We start from the raw sequence: 25,118 nt of genomic DNA, 5'->3' as shown, positions 1-25,118 counted from the left end.
TAACAAAATAAATTCCTTGAAGGGCTAGAGCAGGGGTCCCCAGACTACGGCCCGGGGGCCGGATGCGGCCCAATTGGCCTGCCAATCCGGCCCGCGACGACCACCGCCGCCCACCGCTCTTACGGCGCGCAGTGCGGCAGCGCTCTTCCGGGTCGGGAAAAAAGCGCCGAAAATCCTTTGTGCGCATGCGTATGGGCCTCTCCCGACCTGGAAGAGGTCATTTCTGGTGCACTTACGGGTTGGGGGAGGCCCATACGCATGTGCACAACGGATTTTCGGCGCTTTTTCCACCCTGGAAGCGCGCCGGCGCGCCAGTAAGTGCCCGTGCGCATGCGCACGGGCACGCACTCCCCCGCCCGCCGGCCCGCACAGGCGCGCGCTCCCCTGTCCTCCGGCCCGCCGCACGATCGGCGCGGTGGGAACCGGCCCAAACGCCGGTAAGTCTGGGGACCCCTGGGCTAGAGTTCCCCTCCTCACTTTACACCTTCATAAACAAGTCCCCCACCCAGGCACATAATAGAGGGTCGGACACCACCTGCTCCTCACAGGTGCTGGGTGCGAGCGCATCAATACAAAGGCAGCCTCCATTTCCACCCCCATGAGCTGAAGAGAAAAAAACAAAAAAAAACAACAAGAAAGCAGCCCCCACCCTGCCCCCCACATTTAGCAAAATGACAAAGACTCTTGGTTTTTCACAGTTGGGAATGATAACTGAGAGATGCCACATTGACGGACTGCGCACATGAGATTATTATATCGAAAGGCGTGGCTTCATTTTGCTTAGGCCGGACTGCAGTCTCCCCCCACTGCCACCTCCTCCCTCCCTTCCTTTGCCCCCCCCAATTGACATTAGCGCAAAGGGATGCTATAGATCACATTCAATTTTGCAGGTTTTTATATATAGATATATATATATGTATGTATTTAAAGCAACCTTTCCAAGCCTGGTGGCCTCCGGAAGTTTAGAGCTCATTATTCCCATCAGCCCCCGACAAGGATGATGGGAGTTGTAGCCCAAAAATATCTGGAGCGAAGCAAGTCGTAGAAATCTTGATTTCAAGGCTACTTTTTTTCAGTCCAGAACAGTTGTATTCTCTTCGTTTTATGTATCCTGAAATTGGGGTTTCATCATTTGGAATTTTTCTCGATCACCCCGAACTATTCCCGCTACACCTTCCAGACCCAAACGATGTGGAAGGTTTTTTCTTTCTTTCCAATTTTAAATTTTTTTGATACTATGACAAAAAACACATTTCACACTAAGATATTCACGCACCCACAGTGCACAAGCTTGCAGATCTAATGAAATTCTTTTTTTAAAAAAATGGGGGGGGGAAAAGATAGTTCTATACAAAGGGCTGGTCTCCTTCACCTCTACATCCTTTTACCCACATCCCTGTTTGTACATTTATTTATTTTAAAAAGCAGCGAAGTCACAACTTTAAGCACAAGACCACTGCATGAACTCTGTAGATTCTGGGTGTGATCCTGAATAGAACAGGGGGAACCCAAGTTTCATACCGTGGTATGTAAGCTATGGGGCAATAATGTTTAACATGAATACTCGGGTAAGAAAAGTTAAGAAGATCATTAAGTGCTTGAGAAATCAACTTAAATATCAGATCAAACCTCCCAGATCAGATTATTTGATGCATTTTATCTCTCTCTCTTAAAAACAACAACAAACCCCCCTGGATATTTCCTAACAACTGTGTAGAATCAGCAACTGGAGGATTTGGGGGGGGGTTTTCCTACTTTTCCAGCAGACCATTTTTGACTTTTGTGTAAAATGGATAAAAGTCTGCCCCCAACCATATATTTTGTTGCATGTGCAGAGACCAGGATCCATAGTGGCTATCCTGCTCATTTCATTATCTTTGAAAGCTCTTGAGAGCACACCCTCTACTGCATTGAGCTGAACTGAAAGGGATACCCGCCTCTTTTATGGCGTTTTTTGAGTGCATCAGAGCCATATGAAGTTTTGGATCAGGGTGTGATTATGGAAACTGAATTCCTTTCAATGGGCTTTCTGAATCAGGATTGCACAGCAATGGTTCTTAGTAGATTACCTCCACCTTGCCTCCTCTCCGAAATTATGCCGAACTCCCATAAGTGGTGAGCTTCACTACATTTTAAACATTGTGTAGGCTGGAAGGAAGCCATATCTGCAGCAATATATCTTAAATAAGGAGGGAGAGTGGGTAATTTTTAAAACTTACCTTCTTAGACCCGCCCTTAACTATACAACCTCCCCTTTGGCTTAACTAACCTTGGGGGGGGGGGATTCCTGGAGAGGAAAGGGGAGATAATGCCTTAGAATAAGAAAAATAACTTACTTCCTGTATTCAGTTTTGACCCTGACTCCGCACCACCACTGAGCAACTGCTTAAGTTCAAGCCAGTGACTTTTCTCTCAAAGGGGTAACATGTTCAAAAGCGAACAGCTTTGCGCATAATAGATCCTCCAATCTTGCACTACACATTTAAGCCTTTGGATCACAGGTGTAATGCTTTGAAGCTTTGGACATTAAAAGGCCTCATATTCCATGGTCAGGAATTGGGGTGGGACCTGTCAAATCCTCAGCCAATCAAAGCAAAGGGGGAACCATTCTGACCTTGAGATTTGATCCTAGTGAGAGGTTTGGAACTGCCTGGAGCTGAACCATCGTGGCCCAGCATCCTGGTCCTAAAAAACACCCTGGAAATATGATTTCCATCAAAAGCAAATCCTCACCTATTCGTTTGAGAGGAAGCATTTTTCGAGACTCAGGTTTGCAGCACAAGATATTCATTCTTTAAGATGGACTGACTTACACTTCTTACGCCCCAACCAGCTATACAAAGCCACCTTTCCCAGTGTCCTAAATTGCAGATACTGCGCTGGTGCTTTTCAGAACTTCACTCCTTTGTTCACATGCTTAAAGTTAAACTCATGCTCATCAGTAGGGCCCTGAAGCAGGACACTGATTGGACTTTACGTGGCCCGTCTGAGAAAAGGGTAAGGGTTTGCTTATTTTTATTACTCCAGTAAGAAATAAAAAATGATAATAATTAAAAAAAGAAAGAAAAGACAAAAGGGGAAACACCTACTGTAAACATCCATTATTTCAAAATGTCTCCCTTTGCAAAGCAAGCATGCTGATCAACCTACTATCTATATAGCCTGTTTTTACTTTCTCTCTCTCTCAGTCTCTCTCTCTCTCTCTCGCAATCTCTCTTTAAAAAAAGGCAGCTATTTTACATAGACATTTAAACACAACAAAAGTTTTAAAAAACGTTTTGTCGACTGTAAACACTGGAAGAAAATAAAGTTGGCAAAACCAAATTAAAAAAACAAAACAAGGAATACTGCACTTTGAAATATAAACTCCAAAACTGCCCAAAGGCATTCTTCCTAAAACGAAACATGTTGGAATTATCACCTGTACCAAAAAGGGCCGCAATCGGCCCAAAACGTCTTCCACGCAAGCCCCATTTAAATGAACATCCACAGGTACCCTGCACACTTCCCGTTCATTCCAGGGGGCTCTGCGCAACAGACGCTGATGGGGGATTGCCCCTTTAGAAAGGAGAACAGAATTCAGTCTGGAAGGGCAAACACACTTTGCGTACAGGACGAATTCAAAGTGAACAAAATAAAAAAATAAAACGGGGAGGAGATAACTTACTTCAAAGAGTTTACAGGTTTTTCTCAACTCGGCTGAAAAGTATAAAAATAAACGATCTGCGACTGGCCATCCCAGTCTGCTCAGCCTGGCAGAGCCAAGCCTGGCTTCCTAATTTTGTTCTGAATCTCCTAAACATGCTGCAGTTGGGTTTTTTGTTTCGTTAACTCTGCATGGATATTTCGCAAGGGCCCTGGTATCCTAGTGGGGTTATGGGCTTATCCTTGTTGAAGACGAAGAAGTAAAACATTTTGTTTCTTAAAAGCAAGTGCACATAAAATAAAATTCTTCCTACAAACCTAAAAAAAAAAAACCCCACCACATTTCCCCCATTGTATGCATTTTTTTTGTCTGTTTTCTTTTTAAAAAAGGCAAAGACATTAGAGGGATGAGATGTGTGTTGTGTGTTTTAAATGCTCAGGTGAAGTTGTTTGTTCTGTCAATTTTTTTAAAATTTTTGTTTTGTTTTGTTTCGGCTCAGTTGCCCATCATGCTTTGCTTTCATTTTCATTTGTTTGTGTGGCTTCATTGGGTACCGTCTTGACTTCTGCTGCGGGGGCTGTCTTGGCTTCTGTGGCTTGAATTGCAGCCTTTTCATCTACGGGGGTTTTCCTGTTGGGAAAGTCACCAAATATTGTGGATTAAACGAAGGCTGGTAGCTGCCCTTTCAACAAAACTTGGTGCCTGAGAAAGGAGAATCCCTCCACGCTAGAGTTTATGCTTCTCAAGACTGGGACAAAAAAGCAGGAAGCAAGCCTTCTCACCTCCCCCACAATTTCTTTTCCTCAGCCAGTTGACTGCAAAGCACAACCACCTAGTGAGTCTTGGGATGCAGGAGAAACATCCTTTGGTTTGCATTTTTAAGCTAACTATATATACTAATATATGTGTTGACAAAAAGAATATTCTCAACCATTTAGGAAATGTATAAATGTCCAACAATACTAAAACATAGCTGTCAAGTTTTCCCTTTTCTCGCAAGGAAGCCTATTCAGCATAAGGGAATTTCCCCTTAAAAAAAGGGAGAACTTGACAGCTATGTACTAAAATATTATTAACAATAGAATTAGAATGTTCTCAACACAATCCCCAACAGCAGAGATACCTTCAGAGACACATGGCAAGTCCTTGAAAGACTCCTACTAATGGCCTGGGTTTTGTCCTAAAAATGGTTTCTTGATAGAAATAAGGCTGCCATTTCAGTTTCTGAAATTTTGGGAACTGTGCTTCTCATGGTTAATTGAATATGTGATTTAAGGTTTCCTAAGGCCTCGAAATGAAACGGGAAGGGTTCTGAAGCCCAGTTCATCCTTACCCACCACTGGTCCTTTTTCACTCCTCCATGTGAACCATGTTTTACCCCTCTGCTGCAACTAGAACCAAGTGATGAATTCAGCCATGTTGGCATGTTGTACAGGAAAACCACTTCCGCATCCCCGATGGAGGTGGTGTTGTGGGCGGGACCCTTCTGCACTCTCGCGATGGGGCAGGGAGCCCAGCCCCTCGCGTGTAGCGAGTTCCCGCCGACGTCACGCCTGGGCCGACCAATAGGGTCGGCTGCAGGGCAGGGCCTCCCCCCCCCTTTTAAAACGGAGCTGAGGTGGGAACTCGGCCTCTTTCCGCGCTTCCCCCTCAGCTATTTAGTTGTACAGGAACTTCACCTTAAAACCAGGGCCCAAGCAATCCTCTCCATTATCGGTATTATCCTCTAGCATTGCCTGGTTCAATCATGCTGGCTACTTTGCTCCAGGGAAAAGGCGGAAGAAAGCTTAACACATACCTGGTTGACAGAGATGTAGGAACCCATGGCTCTCCAGATTTTGTTAGGGTACAGCTCCATTAGGTGCAGCTGATGGGAGTTAAAGAGTCCAACAACATCTGGAGGGCCACAGGTTACACAGCCCTGTGAAAGAATCTCACACTTAGAGGAAAGTCATCTCTTCTAAATATCCAAATGTTAAGGCCTTCCAGCTGTAACCTTGCAAAAAAAGACTACCCTCATGTCCATCCCTTATTTGTAGATGCCATTTGGCAACAGAATTATTATCCCGTGACAAGTTGTAGCAAACAACTTGCTTCTTAGAAGCTAAAGGTGACTCCATCCTAGGAGATGAGGAAGGGAGCTTATAACAACAGAATCTGGAGACTACTGCTTGATCCCAGGCACAAAGACATCTGGATTCTAAACTTTCTGTAATGGTTGGTTGGTTGGTTAAATAAATAAATAAATAAATAAATAAAGGTTAGCTTGCTTAGAGAAAAAGCCAGGTTAATTCATAACACACAGAGAGAAGTGGAGCAACAAGCACGGCACAGCACGGACAAGAGACACAGCACACGAACAAGCAGGGTTTAAAGCGGGGAGGCATACTCTGTCTTTGCAGGTGCTGCCGATGCAGAACTCTCCGGGCCGGAGGAAGCTGCTTGGCCTGCAGGTGCAGTGGCAGGAGCCGCCGTGCCCAAGGCGGCAAAAACATCCTTGGCAAGATCAATGTCTGGGGTCTTGAAGTTCCCTTCGTCCATTTTGAAGTCCTCATTCTGAGTAGCATTTGTGGTGCCCCCCGTGGCAGCCTCGCCTTTCTGATTCACTGCATTCTTGGCCACCTCTGTTGGAGTCTTCGCCGCGCTGGGCTGCGTGGCTTCCTTTTCTGGACTTTTGGCGCCGGAGGCCTCCTGCTTTGGCTCTGAAGAGGCTGGAGAGCTAGCGGGGTTTGGGGGCTGTGGGGCAGGGGATTTGCTGGCAGCAGCAGGGCCTTTGGGAGCCTCGGGTGCCTTTGTGGTAGAGCTAGGGCTCAGCACTGCCCCTTGGTTGGTTAGGACGCCGGACGACAAGTTGCCAGTGGCCGGGGTGGAAGTAGGCGTGTCACTGAGGTCAACCAGGGGAGCCACTTTAGGTGTGGAGGTGGGTGGGGGCGAAGATGCCGAGGCCGCTTTCGAAGGCGTCCCCTGACTGGGAGCCACGGAATTGGAGTCGGGCATGGGCGTGGCCGGCAGAGTGATGCTGGAGGTGAGGGTGGTAGTCTCACTGGTGGGGCTATTCTGAGCGGTGGCAAAGGTTTCAGTGATAGTGTCAGAGTTAGTGGTGCCTGTGGTGACAGACGGCATCATATCCTCGGTGGCTGCCGTGGTGTCGGCAGGGTGCCTGTGGGGATGAAAGGAAGTAAAAGGCGGGGGGGGGAGGGGAAAGAAAAGAGAGAAACAGACAATGAAAGCCATGAAAGCAGCAGGCGGCTGGGTGAGTCAGTGCAACTGCAGAAACAACATGCGGTTATTTAACACACAAAGAGAAGGAAGAAGGAAGACATGGAGGCAAGGAAAGCATCAAGCCTTTGGACGTTAGGGAGACCCTGAAAAATAAGGGGGCACATCCATGGTATCAGAGGAGGCTGTTTGAAGAGTACATGCCTTGACCCCGGGGCTTAGAAAAAGAGGTGGTGGAACTTGCTGAGCAAGTTAGGGGAGCACCCACCTTCTCTTCTTCACCCCAGCTGCCACTTTTGGCGACACTGCTGCTGACCTCCACCTCCGGCACGCGGCCACAATCGCTGCGCCCACACCATCGCTAAAGCAACCCGATGGTCACGACACACAGCCCCAGGTGCCATGCCACCTGCACAGTCCCAACCTAAAGAGGTGCCAGAATGTACCTAAGAGGTGCCAGAACTCAGTTCTGGTGAGTTCCAGCTGAAAAAAAAGGCCTTGCTTGACCCTTTCTGGGTCACAATGAGATTTGCAGCACACCCTCCAAAGATGCAAATCTGCCCAAGCAAACTTTTGGACTCCTCCTTTGGGAATGGTCAGCAGCTGTACTTCATGCATTTCATTGCCATTTAATCCCAGCTTCCACATTCCATTGCATTCCTCCTCCACCACCACAGCCCAATATAACACTGCCAACTGAGAATAGTGCTTCAGAAATTCGATGGAGTGGACTCTAGTCCACAAAAGCTTTGCCACAATAAAGTTTTTTTATGGTGCCATGAGAGCTTTTCTTCTTTTTGGAAACATATTATTATTACTCCTAAAATACCCGTCACTTCCTCAGGATTGCTCAGCCTTCCTTCCCCCTAGTTCACACTCCATGTGAATGATATCTCTCTCTCTCTCTCTCTCTCTCTCTCTCTCTCTCTCTCTCTCTCTCTCTCTCTCTCAGCACAGAGTTGTCTTTCACACAATGGAGCCTAAAGAGGGGCTCTGCTCCCCTCCCCTCTTCAAGGACACACCCGGGGGGAGGGGGGGCTTCTACATTCACAACATACTCTGGCTCTGTTAGTGGCGTGGTTTCATTAGGTTCTGTGTGTTTCCCTCCATCATGGTTCGGGGTCCGTTCCTCCTCTGTTCGCACTTCCACAATGGGCTCTTTTGATTCATCTTTACTGTAAGGGAGGAAAGGAAGCAGGGTTAGTTCAATTCCCAGCACCTCCCAGTTAAAGAAAATATCAGCTAGCAGGACTGCGAAAGATCCCCTGCAGCTTTTACCATTTTACTTTGGGAGGGGTAGATGGGAGAAAGGATGGGCTTTTTCATCGTGCAGACAATTTTTCCTTCCATTTCTTTCTTGCAGCAATGTGCAATGTAAATACAACTATATATATGTATGTATAGTGAAAACAAAATTACTCACGAGAAGGCTGCCTTGCCCTCTTCCATGTCCTTGCCTTTTGCCCCAGGACCGGACTTGCCACAGAGGTTGACTGCGATGCACATCAGGAGGCCACACTTGTTCAAGAAGTAGCAGGTGATGTCCACAGCCACCAGCAGGAGGACAAAGACCACAATGAGGATGCCCACAATGGCAGCAGTGCCCAGTCCTGCAGTAGGGCTTGTGCTCGCTTTAGAGGCCAAGAGAGAAAAGGGAGAAAACATAGAAGTTTGCAAGTCGGGATGGACATTTTTCTTTTAGCACAGACACTCTTCTACAGTGGTGCCTCACTTAACGAATGCCCTGCTTAACGAAATTTTCGCTTAACGAAAGGTTTTTTCTAGCGGAGGTTGCCTCGCTAGACGAATGCGTTTTCGTCTAGCGAATCACGGTTTCCCATAGGAATGCATTGAAATTCAATTAATGCGTTCCTATGGGCAAATTTTTTTTTAAAAAAAATTCAATGCATTCCTATGGGATTCACTAGACGAATTTATTCGTTATAAGAAAAGACCCATGGAACGAATTAAATTCGTCTAGCGGGGCACCACTGTATCTAGTTTCCTGTTTGAGCAGGTGAAGCATCGCTGGTTTAAGGAATACTTCATCTCCTTCCAGAGCACCCCTTTTCACCAACAGAGAAATGTCGTCACTAGAAAGCAAAACAGTTGCCCTCCTCACCTCCATTAATAAATCCAATGTGTGTTTGTGTGTGAGAAAGATGCTGTTTGTAGATATCCCCCCCCCCCCCCCGCGCAAACAGATTCTACTTATCTAAAAGAAATGGCACTTCACTCAATTTCACACTTTGGACATAGCCTAAAACATGGACCAGCAACACAGAAGCTAAGAATCCCGTAATACTCTTATCAAGTTGCATTCAGAACAATTAAGAGGCCAACAGTGGCTATTAGCCAATGCAGTCCGAAACCTATCCTCCATTTTCAAATGCAACGTTGGAAGCTGGCAACTTACTCCTATCATGCATCTCACAGGGGGAGTGAATTATAGGAGTTTAGCTGGACTCTGGTTCTCAATATAAGGTTTTCTCTTGACCAGGTGTGGGGAACCTTTGGCCTTCCAAATGTTGCTGAGCTACAACTCCCATCAGCACCACTGAGCATGACCAATGGACAAGGAACATGGGAGTTGTATTTCAACATCATCTGGAAGACAACAGGTTCCTCACTGCTCTTCTTGACATAGAATGCAACCAAACACATTCTAGAAATAGCCTATCCTGGGCATACAGTTGTCAATCTGCAAAGTGGTGTCCTTAGTTAGTCCAGGCATCCTTTACCTTGTGCAAGGAGGACGCAAGAAACGCCCTATAACAAAGAACAGGGTCGCAGAGCCTGTGGGGACCCTTCCAAAATTGTTGGATAACAACTCCCATCAGCCCCAGTTAGTATGCTCAAATTCAGTGTCTAGCAGGCCCTAAGTTTATCATCCCTTGCTAAGAACAATTTTATATGTTTCAAGATTGTAGATAACCCTGCTCAAGAGAACTTAGGTGGCTGTTGGAAACATTTTTATTTCAACTAGCTGCCTTTTGACCAGTGGCGTAGGTAGTCGCTTGGGTGCCCGGTGCAGCATGCATCTCACAGCTGGGGGTGGGAAACGAGCCGTCCAAAGGGGTGGGGTACGCTGCGTGGAGCCTCTCCGCAGCCTCCCCCTCAGCTGTAGGGCGGCTGAGGGAGAGGCAGTGGGCAGATGCAAGCTCCACGCTGCCTTTTCAGGCAGCGCTGAGCCTGCAGATGCGCAAGCCACCACATCACTCCCAGGAGAGATGCGTGGCTCAGGCATGCTGCAGGCCCCATGGTAAGTGCTGGCCCCCGTGGTATGGCACCCAGTGCCAGCCACGTTTTGTTGCGTTTGTTGACTGAACGAAAAAGTTTCGTGAGCCCATTTTCTTTTTTTAAAAACCAACTCATATTTTCTGTCATTTTCTCTCCCCCCCCCCCCCCCGTGATAAAACCTGGGGCGGCCTGCACCTACCACACACCCCTTCCTCCGCCACTGCTTTTGACATGTGGTGACATTAGGGTCTGCTGCTTTAAATTATTGTTACATTATTCTTTTCAAAATTGGTATTTTAGTGGTGCCTTTTAATTTCTTGCTGCTTTGCATTTACTAATGCTTTCTCCTTGATTGCTGTTCCATTATGTATGCAGCTTGGTAGTTTTCAAACAAGTGGGGGGGGGGAATACTAAATAACAACAGGACATTGCAACACAGCAACCCACCTTTTAAGTTTCTGAACATTGGACAGGGAAAGTGCGGAGACCACCTACGTATTGGTGAAAGTTTTAATGCCAGACGGCCTTTCTCTTCACTTTGCTATGTTGCAACAGGGCAGGAATTGACCAGAAGAAAAAATAATTAAAAAGGGCTAAACTAAAGGTTGACCTGGTCAAATTTCTCAGCAGGTAAATCCAATTAACCCCTCAGGAAGTGGGATTTCCTCTTGCCAAAGATGGAATTGCCTACAATGCAATCAAACCCCTCCTTGGGAAAATAAGAATACCTTCGTTTTCCAGAAACATCCTAATCCTGGGAAACCAGACCTAAGCATCAAAAAGCACCATGCATGAGGCATAATTTTAGTAATCTTAACCCCAAAACTTGTAACTGACCAGGGAGGGGTAAGCTTTTAAGAGTCATGTGTGTAGTACATAAACACCACGAGCCCCCAAACATGTAACAGAATTGTTGAACAAACTGGCACAGGACTAGCCCTCTGAATTATTAAATTAAATATGCATCTGAATAGTAACTAATGCTAACACATGCAATCCATACTAACATAATGATCCAAGTGAAGGATTGTAGTCAACTAAGTTCTGCTCAGGGTAGACACTGAAATTAATGAACCTAAGTTAGTCATGTCCATTAACTTCAATGGGTCTGAATATGTTCATGCAGATTGGCTCCTAATCTGCAAAGGAAACTATACAGTTGTACCTTGGAAGTCGAACGGAATCCGTTCTGGAAGTCCATTCGACTTCCAAAATGTTCAGAAACCGAATCGCAGCTTCTGATTGGCTGCAGGAAGCTCCTGCAGCCAATCGGAAACTGCAGAAGCCCCGCCGGATGTTCGGCTTCCAAAAATAGTTCGCAAAACTGAACAGTCACTTCTGGGTTTGTGGCGTTCGGGAGCCAAAACGTTCAAGAACTAAGCTGTTCGAAAACCAAGGTACAATTTTATTTGGAATCTCTCTTTTTGGTTCTTTGCTCCATGCTGTCTCCAGAATGGATAGTTGACAAGCAAGTGACCATTTTGCTATGTGTGCAGCAAGTCACCTTAGCAGTCTACCCCTTGGTCAGGCAGATCACATGTCTCTCCAAAATCGTACACTGCCAAATGCTGGGATCTACCAATTTGGAGAGCGGGTGCCAGGAGCCATCATTCCTTGCTTGTGATGTTATCTGTGGCACTCAGGGGACCACTGCTGGGGAACACGGTATCAACCTAAGATAGACTGCTGGTCTAACCCACCATAGCAATACATACATTTTTATGACCCAAGGCTGGAATGAAGGCCTAGGGAATTGTGAAGTACAAACTCTCTCCCTTGGCCCAGGGCTAAAAGGCCTCAGCATGTCACCTTGGAAAGCTCTGATGTAGGCAAAGTTTCCACAGGTGATAACATCTTTCACTGCACACCAGCCAAACAGGACAAAGTCTCTTTGCGGTAAGATTGCTGTTGCTTTTATTGGCCTTTGTCAGCCCTTATTAATGTAAGGTCACCAGACGTCCCCGTTTCCCAGGGACAGTCCCCAGATTTACAAATCAGTCCACATACAAAATCCATTATTGAAGTTGAAAAATGTTCCTGGATTCATTGAAAAAATAATAATCTGGTAACCTTATATTGTGTCTTGTAATTATTATCATGTTTTACAGATGAGGTTCAAGAGGAGACAACCAAAGCCCTACAAATCTACCCACTTTCCTAACCCCGTGGTTCTGTTCTTTTTTCCTGTTTTTATTCTGAAATACATCTCACTGCTTGGAGATTCTAAAATTAATTTTGGGCCTGAAACATGTGCAGTTTGCCGCAATATCCCACTCATCCATCCATCCATCCATCTCTCTCTCTCTCTCTCTCTCTCTCTCTCTCTCTCTCTCTCTCTCTCTCTCTCTCTCTCTCTCTCTCTGGCCTTCTATGTTATCAAGGTATACACATGCACTGATGAAGCAGTGCAAAAAAGCCAAATTGGATGTGATTGTCTGACGGCATCTCAGTTCTTTCTCACAGTAAGAATTATGCTAGAATCATATGCACAAGCATACTGTCTGCTTTATATATATATATAAAAACCATTGTACAGAGCTCTGATCACCCCACCTTAGCCCGAGCCTCTGCTCCCCTGTCAATATGAAGTTCCATTAAGAAGTCCCATATTAACCACAATCTCTCGTTTCTCTCCCCAGCAAAGCCAAAGCACTGTGCTTCTCTTTTTTTGCTTTGGCTGGTGAAGTCTGACGTTTGCATCAGAAGTCCATTAAGCGCTTTGCAGAATGCCTGCGCCAGCCAGATCAGCTCTCTGCCAAGATACATAATTAAACAAATTCATCACCCTTGGTTCTTGCAAGGAGAGGGAGGGGGCGCCATACGCATTCCCTCTTGTAATGTATTCTAAATTCACGCATGGATTATTCAGCCTTCTCTCTCTTGCCAGCTATTGGAGGAGAAACTTTAGCAGAGACGTCAAATCTTCCCTTCTCCTCATCTCAAATTCCCATCTGGGAAATCCAAAAGAAGCAATTCTGAATGCCTGTGGTACACATTCACTCTTATACGGCACTTTTAATTCTGGCCTAGGGACGGGGACAGAAGAGGCATTTAGTGAATGCCAGAGGGGTCCCTGCCTTGGGGGAAGATCTCTGAAACAAGTAACATCCTGCTAGTTGGAACTGTGAAGGATACATTTAGGAAAGGCTATTAACCATGAATGCTAAACTAAACCTCAATGTTCAGTAGTATATATATCTTTTGCATACCCAATTCTTCTTGTATTCTTCCGTCAGCCAACGAAGCTGAACATTGGGAGATTGAAAGCAGACAAAAGGAAGTGCTTTTTCACACCGCACATAGTTAAACTATGGGATTTGCACCCACAAGCTGTAGTGATGGCCCCCAACTTGGGTGAATTTAAAAGAGATTTAGACAGATTCGTGGAGGATAACGCTGTCAATAGCTACTAGCCACAGTGGCCATGTTCTGCCTCCGTTGTTGGGGATGTTATGCCGCTGAATAATGCTAGGGCCTGGGAAACAGGAGCAGGATAGGGTTATTGTAGACTTCCCATAATGGGGCATGTGGGTGGCCACTGGGAGAAAGGATGCTGGACTAGATGGCGCTTTGGCTTGATCCAGCACCCAGGCTGTACTTATGGTGGTGGGAGTGAAGCAACAGGGATTGACTAAGCATTATTATACTCTGCTGGTCAGATTCTTGGAGATATCTGGCTCTATCCTGGCAACACAATCCCAGACTATACAGACTGCGAGCCAGATCCAGCAAACACAGTTATTCTGTGCTGTGACTAAATGGTGTGGGGCATTAATTCAGAGCTTCAGAGAATGCTTGACCTATTATCATTTTGTATTTTGGTAGGGTCTCTCTCCCTGTCCCACTTTGTGCCTCATGTTCCTTTCCGGCTCCCTTGGGTTGAGGAACCACAGAAGCACATCTGGAGTTGGACATGAAGGTGAAAGCTGGACAGGGGCATCATTGGTTCAGCATCCACCTTTGAGATGAGACAATTGTGCAGCTCTCTCCACCTCAAATATGTAGGACGTTCTAACCAGCAACTGGAGCAAATGAAGAAATCTGCAACAGGGTGGAAGGGACAAGCATGGGGAAAGAGGACAGGAGGCAGGATCAGCAGGCTGCTAGCAAGTGTCTTGGATTAGAGTGGACCCCACCATGCTAGAAGATTTAGATAGGCTTCTGACTAGTTGGAAGGCTGGGAGCCAAGACCTGGAAACCCCCCAAAGAAATAGGGGAATATGTACAATTTCTCAAATCTTCTTAGTTGGCTGAGATTTCTGAACATAGGCCCTGTTCCTACAAGGGTGTAGTAATTATGGGCCACACGAAACCATGTTCAAGGCAAAATGTTGAATGTACTCTCCTCTGTGCAAGATTATAGAGACATTCAATGTTAAGTGTCTTTCTCCTCTGTAGTGCAAAAGACTGAAGTACTGATCTGACAACAGCAGAAGCTCTGCCAGGAGACCACCAAGAGTTCCAGCAGGAAGTGTCTGAGAGGGCTGGGAAAGACCCGTTTTCTGAAACCATAGAGAGCCACGCTCAGTCAATGTAGACAATACAGAGCTAGATGGGCCAATCTTCTTACTCGGCATAAGGCAGCTATCTAAATGTTTCCAGAATGACTTGCACCTCAACCTGAAGTGGTTTCTTTCAAATCGCAACCATTGCAAGCAGTTCTGCAAGCACCCAGTCCTTTAACAGGTTACTAGGATGTCCTTTCCAAGGACAGCCACTTCCTTATGATTCCTTTGCAAGTAACTCTGAGTGCTGTAACACAATGCCACACAACTTCCAAATGTCCAAACGGTTACTTTTTAAGATCAGCAAAACAACCACAATGAAATACAGAAGGTTGAAATTTGAGATTGGATTATGTATGCAAAGTTTGAAACGAACACATTTCACCATCGAATGGCCAATATCAGGAGTGAATAGATGCACATAATGAGCAGTGGACCCACCACAGAAGCACACTGGTTGCATTTTGCACATATATACTATCTTCACTTCAGCTCAAGGGAAATTGTGTTTGTCCCTTTGGAAGGAGGAGCCGGCTCTAGACAGCACTAATTTGCCTGCTGAAACCTCCAGGTTTGGTCTCTGACATCTCCAGAGATGGACTGGAAAGTCCTGAACCCCAGAGATCTGCTGCCAAGGACAACACTGAGCTGGGCAGGCCAATGATGTGACTTGACATAAGGCAGAATCCAGATAAATGACTACTGCATTAAAAAATAGTCAGAAAGCTTGCCTGAATCATGGTGATAGAGGGACAAATTACATACATAATCCGCCTTTGAATCATCATTAAGTATGTCTGTCATTGCAAAGTCAGGAGAAGCTGGGCTTGCTCAATGATCAGTGGGTGGGGGCAAAAATAGATGGCCCATCTCCTTTTTAAATATGCCTGTATATGCCATGCAGTAATTCTATAGGAGTGGGGAACCTGTGCCCAGGTGCCAAATGCAGCCCTCCAAACACCTCTATATACAGCCTTCAAGACACTGTCTAGGCTGTGCCTCCTCCACAGGCCCTGCCCTACACCCTCTTTGACTGCTTATGCCTGGAAGAACTGTGCTCTTGAAATGTTAAAATACCTGATGTTTGCCTGGATGGCAGATGGAAAGGTGTAGGGTGTTTGTGGGTATGTAGAAACCATTGGCTTCTGCATGGCTGGAATGTATTCTACTGGACAAAGAGCCACATCCACTGCTCTACCACACTTCGGCTCTGGCCCATTCCCCACTGACATGTGGGTCTAATAGATCACAGGGCACAGTCCACCACAAATCTTTCTGGCAGAGCCCAACTGCCATTCATTTTCCTGTTCAGTGTAGCTGTGGCCAATCATGTGGCCTCCCATCATGTTGGGAGGTGAGAAGATTTACTTATCATTGAATTGTAGAATTGAAAGGGACTCTGAGGGTCATCTAGTTCAGGGGTGGCCAACTCCCAAGAGACTGCGATCTACTCACAAAGTTAAAAACTGGCAGTGATCTACCCCTTTTTTGGGTAAGTTGTTAAGCTTTTTTTAGGGAGGAGGAAAGCCCTGTTTTTTTAGGAGGGCAGGGCAAAGTTGTTGAGCTTTTTTAGGGAAGCCAAAGTTGTTGAGCTTCTTTGGGGCGAGCAGTGATCTACCACAGATGTCCAGTGATCTACCGGTAGATCTACCTGTTGGACATGCCTGAATTCTAGTTCAACTCCCTGCAATGCAGGAATCTCAACTAAAGCATTGACAGATGGCCATCCAACCTCTGCTTAAAAATCTCCAGTTAAGGAGAGTTCACCCCATATCAAGGGAGTCCATTCCATTCCATTGTTCAAGAGCTCTTGAAAAGGTCTATGTGATACTTTTTTAAAGGCCCATTCTGCCCATGCTTGAATCTGCAAAAGGAAGGCTGAAGTATTTATCCAACACTTCTCTCTGACTTTATATCCATCAATATGAAATGAGACACAGAATCTCACTACTTCCCTTATGTGGCAAGTGTTCTATGGTCCGCCCTCAAAAGATTGATGTATGCCAAATCTGTGGGTACAGGAGGGTTCCCCACCTCCACAAGCCTTTTTGGACCCATCAGTCATAGTGAGCTGATAGTACTAAGCTACCTTTGAACCATGAAGGCAAGTCAACCACAGCGTGTAATATGGAGCTGAGGCTGTAAGAATGGGGAAATATTCCAATTTAGCTTTCTCCCAGTTTCTCATTTTCCCAGCATTCTCAGTTTACCAAATGCCCACATCCGTTTGGAATTTTCCCCCACAGGAGCGACACATGAAAATTCAGATGCATTTCTTGTGAGCATTTCTTCTAACATACGCATTTTTGTACACAATTTCCCCTAATATACAGATTTTTGCAAGCAATTTTCCCCAACAGGATGTAGCTTTGTATGTTATTTTCATTAACATTTGCATGTTTGTGCACACCTTTTGGTTAGAAAACTGCATCGCAACATTTGGAGAAGTGTCTCTGTGTTTCAGTTCATTCACTGGACTGAGAAGTATGGACTAGGTATTTGCCTTAAAATGCAAAATGAATGGACAAGGTATCCCACATCCCTAATAGTGTGTCAAAACCGGGTGAGGCAGGTAATGGCTGTGAGTTCACGATCCCTGGAGTGCCATGGTGGTGATGCAGAGGGAGGTAATGTTGTTGTGACAACACTATGGCTTCCGCAGCACCCAAGATGGAATAATATGCTGCCGTACCACACCTGTCCTCAAATAGATTGTGTGCGGGGGGCGGGGAGGTGTAGTGGGTGTAAAACACCAATGACACTGCAGGTCACATGCACTTTGTAGCTGCACATCTGTGCATGCAGAAATTCAGAAAGTGATAAGGAACCTTTCCTCTTCGGCGTCCCATCCCCCCACCCTCTCCAAGAAATATAGGTATGAGAAGAGAAGTCACGCAAATTGTTGCAGTGAAGACAACAACATAGTTTGTTTTCTTGGGGGTGGAAGTGGAGTGCAGAAAAAGAAATCCCTTTGCAAAAAAACCACCTTCCTGAATAAATCCAGCAGCTCTTTTTCGTCCATTTGGCTTGAGGGGCTTGAAATGTCCACTAAAATGCTAACAGACACACATGTATGCAGAGAACAAAATAAAATGTGTAAACATTTAAAACGATTTCCTTTGCTTAAGCACCATTGCTGTGTTACGAGTGGATACATATGTTGACAGCTATGAGTATATGGAATGGAGCAGCCTGCCTAGCCCCACTATGGAAAAGTGGCTTCTTGTTCACACACACAACCTTTGCTCAGGAATGCAGGCCAGGGTACTGTGCTGTCAGGAAAGCTCATCAGCTCAATGCAGTGCCAGGGATATCCTGGCATCCTTTGCCAGGGGTCATTCAGAAGGGATCACGGCCTGGAACCTGTATTGAGCAACATTGACTGAGATGATTTCACAACATTCTACTGTGCTGGCAGCTTGAAAGTTCTCTCCTCTCCTCTCCATTAGCAAGTAGAGACTGTATTGCCTGTGAATCCAGAATCAACACTCCACTACCTGTAACTGCGAATTATTCTGACTTGTGAGGGAGTGCTTTTCACAAAATGTTTAAGGAAAAGCTAATTCCCAATGCTGATTTCCATTGCACAAATTCAACCGCAAACTCCATCTCTACTGACTCGCTATGGATTCTGAATCTCTGAATTTCGCACTCTATAATTTTGCTCAAAATATGACACAGACCTCACACTATCAGTACCTCAACTCTTAGCTGGGCACTGAACATTCATAGTTCATCTTTTCGCTTGAAGATTTCAAGCAGCATTTTGCAATCACCAAGCACAGCAGGTGCAAATAAAAGGTGTGTTTCATGTATGGCTTTGCAAGGTCATGGGTATCAGAATAATCTTGTGTATCATCTAAATTAAACCCTTGCTCTCAGACAGAATTATCTTATACCAAAAGCATTCCTGAACAGGAATGGTAAGAAGCTCCACCTTTATTAGAATTTATTTATTTTATCAGAATTTGAGCTGGATTCTTGGGTCCTCATTGGAATGGACCAATTTCTAGATCAAATCTGGAGGGAAGAGATGTCCCCAGGCTGAAGTAGGCCTCTCTCCACAACTTGAACAATCTCCAAGGCTGTGCTAAGACTTGGATATTATTTCCAATTCCAATCCAGACCTCTTGGCAAACTTCTAAAACAAACCAGAGTGGAACGACAGGGTTTCTCTCTCTCTCTCTCTTTCCCCAAAAGGTGAGCCTTCCTAACCTTCTGTTAATTAATTCCACTGACTAGGAGTGATGGAATTTCCACATAATGCTGTGTGGAAAAATCTGGTGGGCATGCATCCATTTTGTTTTGTACTGACATATGAGAGAAGCTTTTGAAAGGTTATAATAAAGCACAACTAGCAATGAGCTGAAGTCTAAGTGGGAGGTGTGCTATATGTGCCATATTATCTCCTATTAGTTAGCACTCATATGGTGAAGAATGTGGTGACAAAGGAAAAAAATAATATCAGTTTGACAGGTTATGTATTTCCAGCTAACGTTTAACTGTTGAAAGGGCAGAGAGCAGCTTCTTATGAACTTCTCAGCACAGCAGTGGAAACCTAGACCAAAATGGCCATACAAACTTGCTGAACCAGCTGGTACTCAAATAACTTTGCCTGCCTGCCATTTGATGCTAAGGGACCCAACTCATGGCAAGCATGTTGGTAAGCACTGGGGGTGGGCATGAGCTTAAGCTTGCTGTTATCAAAAGATAAGTATCAATTCCTTTGGAGTAAGGCCATAGTAAATAAGATGCTAAGTATAGGCCTTCATCCAGCCAGCCTGATGTCACGTGACCTTGACTCAGCAAAGATCATTGTTAAACAGATATAGAAAGGCAGAAGGATCTGAGTAAAGTACCTCACTTTCTTATTCAGGAGGAAAGGAGATACTTATCTCGCCCAGTTACGTACCTATCCCATCTGGAAATACCCTCTCATCAAAGAGCTTTCACTTTAGCCCCAAATCGCATAATGCCCTCAGCAGTTCTTCAAGGGAAGTACAAACGGATCCCATTGTGCGAGAGATATTGCCCGTGTGGATTCTGGGGAAGTGGAAACTATTGGCCACATCCTCCTGCGATGCAGCTACTACGAGGAGGTGCGAGGCGAGCTCATCCACACGGCGCTGGCTGAGCTTCCTGGACGCTCGGACAGTTTCTATATAGAGTGGCTTCTTTCAGATGCTAACTCTATTGTGACAGCAAAAGTAGCCAAGTTCTGTGCTAGAGTCATAAAAATCCGAGCCGACCTAGTTAGTAGTGCCCAAAAATTTCAGGACAGAGCCAAAGATGATCCATTACTACCATTTGCTGTACCCTCTTTTATCTACCTTCTTTTTGATACCTTTATGATCTTCTTTATGATACCTTATTTTATCTAATAATTTTTATAATGGTTAAAGTGGTTTATATTTATTGCTTATTTTTTAGATTGTATTTTGGATTGTTTTATGTATATATATATGTATGCTGGTCGAGAACCGTAACAATAACTAACTAACTAACTAACTAACTAACTAACTAACTAACTTCATTTTAAAAAAGAATGGAGACTAATGACACCCCATACTTCCAGACATGTAAAACTCCTAACAGTTCTGAACAAATGGCTGTGGCATCACAGTGAACGTCCTAAGGTCCTAATACAGAGATATATTCCTTCTGTACTGAATGGCACTCAGGGCAAACTGGTTGTCTGAATACCTTACCTGAGGCTGTCATTCTGTACGGCACCATGATCTTTCTGAAATCGTGTGTGTGTGAATAAGTGTGGTAGAGCCTTGATAGTAGCAGAGTGGCCTGTGCCACTTCAGATTGCAAGATAGAGAAGCCATGTTTTGAATGCCCCCTCCTCATTTTTTAAAAACTGTTCTGCAAGTTAAAAACCAGCTCAGACCTCTTATCAACTCACATGGCTGCATAGGTAGATTTGTTATTACCACTGCAATATACTCGGAATGCTATGGACAAGAGTTTGCAGGGCTCAGCTGAAATGCTCCACGAACCCACAGGCAACAGCTTACTGAACCAACTAGATTTCCGCAGGTTTTCCAATGAATGTAAGCTGCAGTGTACCATCCTGAGTTAGACATGTTTGGGCAAACTAGTCCCTAGGAACCCTTTTAACACATGACAAAAGTCTCATGGACAATCTACCCCAAGTAACTCCAGTCACATCAAGATGGGAAATGTTCAACGATAAATTTTGGGTGTTGCTTCTCGTTATTTTATTCTTATTCTTCTTAGTTTGTTAAAAAAGATTCTGTTGAACTATTGGCAAGGATGAACAAACAGTGATGTGTGAAAATGGCAACAAAGACCAGTATCAGAAACACCCTTCATTCTTTCCCCCCTTGTCATTTGAAAAGTTGTTTTTACATCCAGTGGTTGAAAACGGGGGAGAGGGAGGGAATCATGGTATAGGATGCACACACAAAACAGTAAAAATGCCTGATTTGAAACTTGTATCTCCCTCCCTCATTACAAAATAGCACATCTCTCCCCAAAAATAATGGATCTCTTGTGTTCTGCATTTTATTTCCCAACCCTCAGAAGCAATCCTTGCAAATAAGGAATTTTATCTTGCTTTCAGGCCTCAGCGAGAAAACCAGGGTCTTCAAAAGCAAATATCTGTTTGATGCTGTTGTTGTTTGCAAAAGTTTCTAACAGAGCAGAAGCAGAGCTGCTGCAGAGATGAGCCACAAGACAAAGGGGGACGAGGCCGCTGGACATCCCAGGGTTGCTGCTGATTCCCAAGATGGGGTCAGAAAATGGTTGGGTGTTGTTGTTTTTTAAAATCATCATCACCATCATAAAAACAAAAGATTGGGTGTATGTGAAGTGGATGTTTTCCATTGGGGTCCAAAGTGACATGTATGATGACAGACACAGGAAAGGAACAAGGGCGGGGAAGGGATACAGGGGGGAAAGAAAGAGAGAAAGAGAGAAAAATAGATAAAAGAAAAAAAACATCATAAATATAGAAAAAACAATAAGAATTTAAAAGGCTTATTTAACTTAGTATAATTTTTAAAAAAATGTCCAAAAGGTTAGAAAAACAGAGCAGCAGCGGCAGCAGCAATGGTAGTGGTAAAGGTTTATATGGAAGCTGGCAGCGAGAAGAGGAATTTGGAGAGGATGGAGGGTTAGCGAGCAAATGAGACGGAAATCAACACTGTGACAGAGGATGCTTGGAGGACAAGGGAATGAGTTTGCAGTTATTTGGCAAAGGAACACTTTCCAATGGGGATTTTCAAAGCAAGAATAAACAAACCCACTTCTACCTAATGCCCAGCCTGCCCAAGAAAGTCGCCTCAACTTTGGTAATTGCCTCTGCCTTCCTAATAGTCCTTGGGTAGAACTCCATGAGCTGCTGCCCCAGGGAATCTTCGCTGACAATAAAAACACCCACAACATCCAGAAATACTGGGGAAGAGATTGCAGCTTGTCTCCTAATAACCACTTGGGTCTCCCAAGAGAGGAACGTCTCAGACCTTACCTGGACTACAAACTTCTAACAAGTCAGCTGCTCTCATTTAAGAATACAGAATGTGGCCGACAGTACGTGCTGTAGGCATAGAGATTGGGACCTAGGGGTTACCAAGCTGGAGCAAGGGCACCACTGAACAAGGAGGGAGTTGAATCAAAGCAGCCTTTGCCAATTTGGTGCCCTCCAGGAGGTTTAGAGTACAACTCCCATTAGTCCCAGCCAGAATTGCCATGCTGTTCCCCACCCCTCACCTCACTGCCAGTCCTGGACTTCCTCCCCCATGTGCCAATTGTGTTGGCATAATGTTGACTACAAATCCTCTGCAGAGAGAATGGTCTTGCCACATTCTGTATAGCACCTTCTACACCACACCAGAGCTAAATAAACCATGCAACGGCAGCAGTGCCTCAAACTCCATTAAATGGAAGAAGAGTCCAGTCTTCTCTGGTCCCTCCCAGCTGATAATTTCTTGTGCACCTCTGCTAACCCTAAGCATACCTCCCAAGTTGCTGTCAGAGAAATAAGGGACCGGGCGGAAATAGCAGACCGGAAGTAGCGCTGCCACCATTTTGGAACTGGGCAGAGCATGCTCAGAAGTGACTTTTGATGCTGCTTTGCCCAGTTCCAAAATGGCCGCCGCGCCAGAATAAACCAGGAAAAAACAAAAAAAATCCGTTTTTTTCAGCTAGGAAGAGCTGGAAAAACGGGGATTTCCCAGGGAAAACGGGAGACTTGGCAGCTCTGAACCCTAAGGGCTACCAACTGCTTTTCACCCCTATTTTGTAAACTGTCACACTTTCCATTTGAACTTAAAACAGGTTATAAAATGGAGCTGAAATGGATTCTTATTTATTCATTTATTTTGCAAATTTTTGAAAGAATTTTCCAGCCAGAAAGCCAAATGCTTAAATTTCAGACTTGAACTTTTGAAATTTGGCTGCCAGTTCTGTGACTCAATTTTATGGCGTGAATGCCAAATCTCAACCAGCCAATTCAATTCCCTTTTAAATACCTTTTTTCTTTTTTAGTGATCTGGATCCAACAATAATTTGGAACGTTTTGGGGGCTGGGGTGGGAAAGGGGAAGTCAAACCAGGAAGATATAAATTCAAATTCTTGCAAACAAATTTGAATTGGAAAACGCGCTTGAGAACCAAACACCACCACTGCCCTACCCCAGAATTTGTTACAGCTCTGGCCATGAAATTTGTCCTTCAAAGAGTTGATGGTGTGGAACATTAGAGATGCTGGCGTGGCAAATGAGAAGATCAGTCAGTTTAGTATGTTACTGAGTGTCCCTGCTTAGTTAGGCGTAATCTTTAGCTGGCAAATGACATTAGGTGTCCACCTCAACCCTTCCGAAAGTAAGAGGAGAAAAGGCAAAATGCAGAGATTACCGCAAATCCCAAGTAAAGCCTTCTTCTCCAAGGTGTCTCCATTACCCTTACCCAAAACTGGAGCTATATGCATGGAGGCAGGAATATTGCCCAGGGCTTGCCATGAACAGGGGGGTCTTTAGCCTTCTCTCTAGATTGTTGCTCATCAACTTGATGAGTAAAATACACCACAAAAATGCGGGAAACACCACTGATAGGCAAAAAAGAGTAAATATAGATGTATTCCAGGCACAATGGGATTTTTTTGTGGGTGGGGAATCCTCCTTGGGGACATGCTTCTAGCAACAGTATTTTAATTCAAGGGATACTGCAGTGATTCTAGCATCCCTTGCACTTGCCTGCTGCAGACATGAGCCCCTCCAGAAGGATTTTGCCCCCCCCCCAAAAAAATATGTCAGGCCCAGTATAAATCTATTTCTAGCTCCTAAAATGTTTTCCTCTTTTGCCCGTTACCTTCATGAGCCAACACAAAATGGATTAAGCAAACAAAGCCAAATATAAACATGGTCTTAATTTGCGTCATGAGGTTCAGTTCTTCTTGGCACAATGTGTGACTAAGCTGCCTTGGCAAGAAATTTTGAATTTTAATTTCCCCCCCCTTATTACCAAGTATAGAAAGCTTAGGCTAAGAGGTGTGTGGCAAGTGAATGAGTGATTTTCCTCCTTCCGCTCTGAGTCCACGGCTCACTACATCACTTTCCAAATAACAGCAGCATGTTGCAACATGATTTCATAGCCCAACATTCAGGCAGCTGCTCTGCCCGTGGACTCGGCGTTCTGCATTTCCTGTGCAATCAATATCTCAATGTGCCAAAACAGTTATTTTTGGGACACTATTTGTTCAAGGTCTAAAATAGCAAGAGTTCTGTAGAGGTGAGCAATTTCAGGGTCACAATGGTACTTAATATCAAGTGTCGCCAGAGTTTTTGCTAATCCCTAAGGTTGGTTTTGCCTGTGGTTGACATTTTAAGCCGGGGTTGTTAACCCGTGACTCTAGAAATGTTAAGATTCCATCAGCCTCAACTAGCATGGCCAATAGGAAAGGATAGGAGTTATAATCCAGTAACATCTGGGGGAGGGGGCACAGGTTAACCACCCCTCCAAAGCTCCAAACTTTTCCTCCAGGCATTACTGGCTTGATATATGGTTATGCTTTTGATTTTTAATAATACCATGAAGTGCCTTATTTGCTACAGATCTTCTGTGGTTTCTCATTTGTGATACCTCTGTGCGGTAAAAATCAAGCTAGAACACTTTCTTTGAATTTTAAGCTTGATATATCTTGGGATATAGCCAATAGGAAATAAAGCAAAAAAATCGCATGTGAGAACTAAGGAGAAAAGCTCACACTTCTTGAGCATCTCATCTGCTTAAGCTTCAATGCCACAGAGATGCTCCTGTGGTTATGAAGGGGTGAAAAATCCACAGGTACATTTGAACGACAGTCAATGCTCCCTGCTGCTGATGTTGGTCCTCCCCATTTAGCTGCAACTCCAGCTTCCATCAGACTTAGCCAGCATGGCTAGTGGGCATGGATCATGGGTGTTGTAGCCCAGAAACATCTGAAGGTTTACAAGTCCCCCAGCCCTGCTTCACAGCACTGGCCATTGGAGGAAAGGAGAA

At 44.8% G+C, this 25,118-nt stretch overlaps 1 protein-coding gene across 8 annotated transcripts in view; it reads right to left on the bottom strand.

The window, feature by feature from the left end:
* Positions 1-278: 278 nt before the first annotated feature.
* Positions 279-25,118, bottom strand: part of NCAM1 (neural cell adhesion molecule 1) — a 228,459-nt gene continuing 203,619 nt past the window's right edge. For 2 of the 8 annotated variants that reach the window (XM_060268497.1, XM_035139360.2), the window contains 3 exons: positions 8,289-8,496; positions 7,924-8,040; positions 281-4,276 (listed from right to left, as the gene is read on the bottom strand). In XM_060268497.1, coding sequence (XP_060124480.1) covers positions 4,153-4,276; positions 7,924-8,040; positions 8,289-8,496 — 449 coding nt within the window. In that variant the 3' untranslated portion in view covers positions 281-4,152. Of the gene's footprint in view, positions 4,277-5,940; positions 6,807-7,923; positions 8,041-8,288; positions 8,497-16,861; positions 21,356-25,118 lie in introns of those variants that run through there. The other 6 variants (XM_060268495.1, XM_060268496.1, XM_060268500.1 and 3 more) reach the window with 4 other exon arrangements.

Source organism: Zootoca vivipara, chromosome 15 (assembly GCF_963506605.1).
Source record: "Zootoca vivipara chromosome 15, rZooViv1.1, whole genome shotgun sequence".
NCBI lineage: Eukaryota > Metazoa > Chordata > Lepidosauria > Squamata > Lacertidae > Zootoca > Zootoca vivipara.
Note: the sequence above shows the minus strand (reverse complement) of the source record. Positions and strands in the feature narration are given on the sequence as shown.